Source organism: Phyllostomus hastatus, unplaced genomic scaffold, assembly GCF_019186645.2.
Source record: "Phyllostomus hastatus isolate PE091 unplaced genomic scaffold, TTU_PhHast_1.1 phas_scaffold_760, whole genome shotgun sequence".
NCBI lineage: Eukaryota > Metazoa > Chordata > Mammalia > Chiroptera > Phyllostomidae > Phyllostomus > Phyllostomus hastatus.
Genome location: NW_025334040.1, coordinates 66971 through 68536, shown reverse-complemented (window position 1 = coordinate 68536; position 1566 = coordinate 66971). Strand labels below are relative to the sequence as shown.

General features: G+C 50.1%; 1 gene segment (V, D, J or C); it reads left to right on the top strand.

Annotated features, from left to right (window-relative positions):
• The first annotated feature begins 723 nt into the window (after positions 1 to 723).
• On the top strand, positions 724 to 1274 carry LOC123810946. The segment is given in 2 exon segments: positions 724 to 829; positions 952 to 1274. Coding segments are annotated over 2 exon segments (369 nt in total).
• The last annotated feature ends 292 nt before the right edge of the window (positions 1275 to 1566 follow it).

Genomic DNA, 1566 nt, shown 5'->3' with positions numbered 1-1566 from the left:
CGTCACCACTGTCCTCGGCCTCTCTTTGTGCTCTCAGTGCTGAGATGTGTGTGCTCCTTAAGGTGCCAGAAAGTTATTTCTCTTATTTCAAAAGCAGGTGACAGATACAGCAACTTGAAGGAAGGTCATATCCAACTGAAATAAAACTTTGAACTACATACGTCACTTAAAATTTTCCAGGAGCCACATTTTAAATATGAGGAAACCAGTGGTATTAGTTTCCAGAACACATTTTGTTTAACTGACTTAGTTGAAAATAGTATCATTCCAATGTGAATTAAATATACAATATTGATGTATTTTCCATTTTTCTTACACTGAGGTTTGGAAAACAGGGACATATTTCAATGTCCCCTCCCCCTCTACGCACACGCAGCCTCTAATGTCAAGCTAAACATTGTAGGATGTCACTCACTCTGCGGACAGCAGGGGGCACTGTGCAACTGCCTTTGGGACTGAAAGGTCCCTTTTCCACTGGGCTGTGCTCAGTGTAAGGGTTTGTGTAATATGCATCTTTTGAAAACATTTGTATTGGGTAAAATCATCTCTCCACTCTGAAACCAACACCTGCACCTTCTTCTGACCTCAGAAAGTTCCTAGCAGGAGGCTGTAGGGCTCAGGACTTAGAGCAGAGCTGAGACAGACACTTGTTGGGGAATAGAGAACAGATTTGCATTCATGCTCCTCCCTCTTGAGCTGCAAGGAAAGGATAAGACAGGGCCTTGGAGAGGCCAGGGCCAGCCGGGCAGCCTCAGGGCAGAGCTCTTGGAAGCCCCTCCCACCATGGACTGGGCTCCTTTGTACCTCCTGCCCCTGGTTTTCTCCACAGGTCAGAGCATCCCTGGGCACTTAGGGGTCCCACTCCCCAACAGTTTCCTTCCAAGCAAGTCTTGAAGGGCATCCGTCCAGACTGGGTACAGTCAGCATCTTCCCTTTATTTTGTGTCTGCAGGTCTCTGTGCTTTGCCTGTGCTGACCCAGCCCCCGTCTGCTTCTGCCTCCCTGGGAGCCTCGGCCAAGCTCACCTGCACCCTCAGTAGTGAGCACAGCAGCTACACTATTGAATGGTATCAGCAGCATCCAGGGAAGGCCCCTCGGTATGTGATGCAGCTTAAGAGTGATGGAAGCCAGAGCAAGGGAGATGGGATCCCTGATCGCTTCTCAGGCTCCAGCTCTGGGGCCAACCGCTACTTGACCATCTCCAACCTCCAGTCTGAGGATGAGGCTGAGTATATCTGTGGTGAGAGCCATACAATTGATGGCCAAACTGGTTAAGCCACAGTGACACAGGCAAAGGGGAAGTGAGGCCAAAACCTTCCTCACCCTGTTCCACCTCCTCAAAGGCCTGGCTGACATGATCCTACCCTCTCCCCTCACATCCTGACTTTGTTGGCTGACTGTCCCATCATCCTGCATGTCCTCCTGGGGACACCCCTAAGGACAGGCAGATGCAGCTTATAATCTAGGTCATTTGGACAAGACAGCATTCTTTGTGTTTCTTCAAACAGGCCTGTGGGGACGATGCTGGGAGAGAGCTGCCCAGCCGGAAGGGAAAACGCCCTGAGAG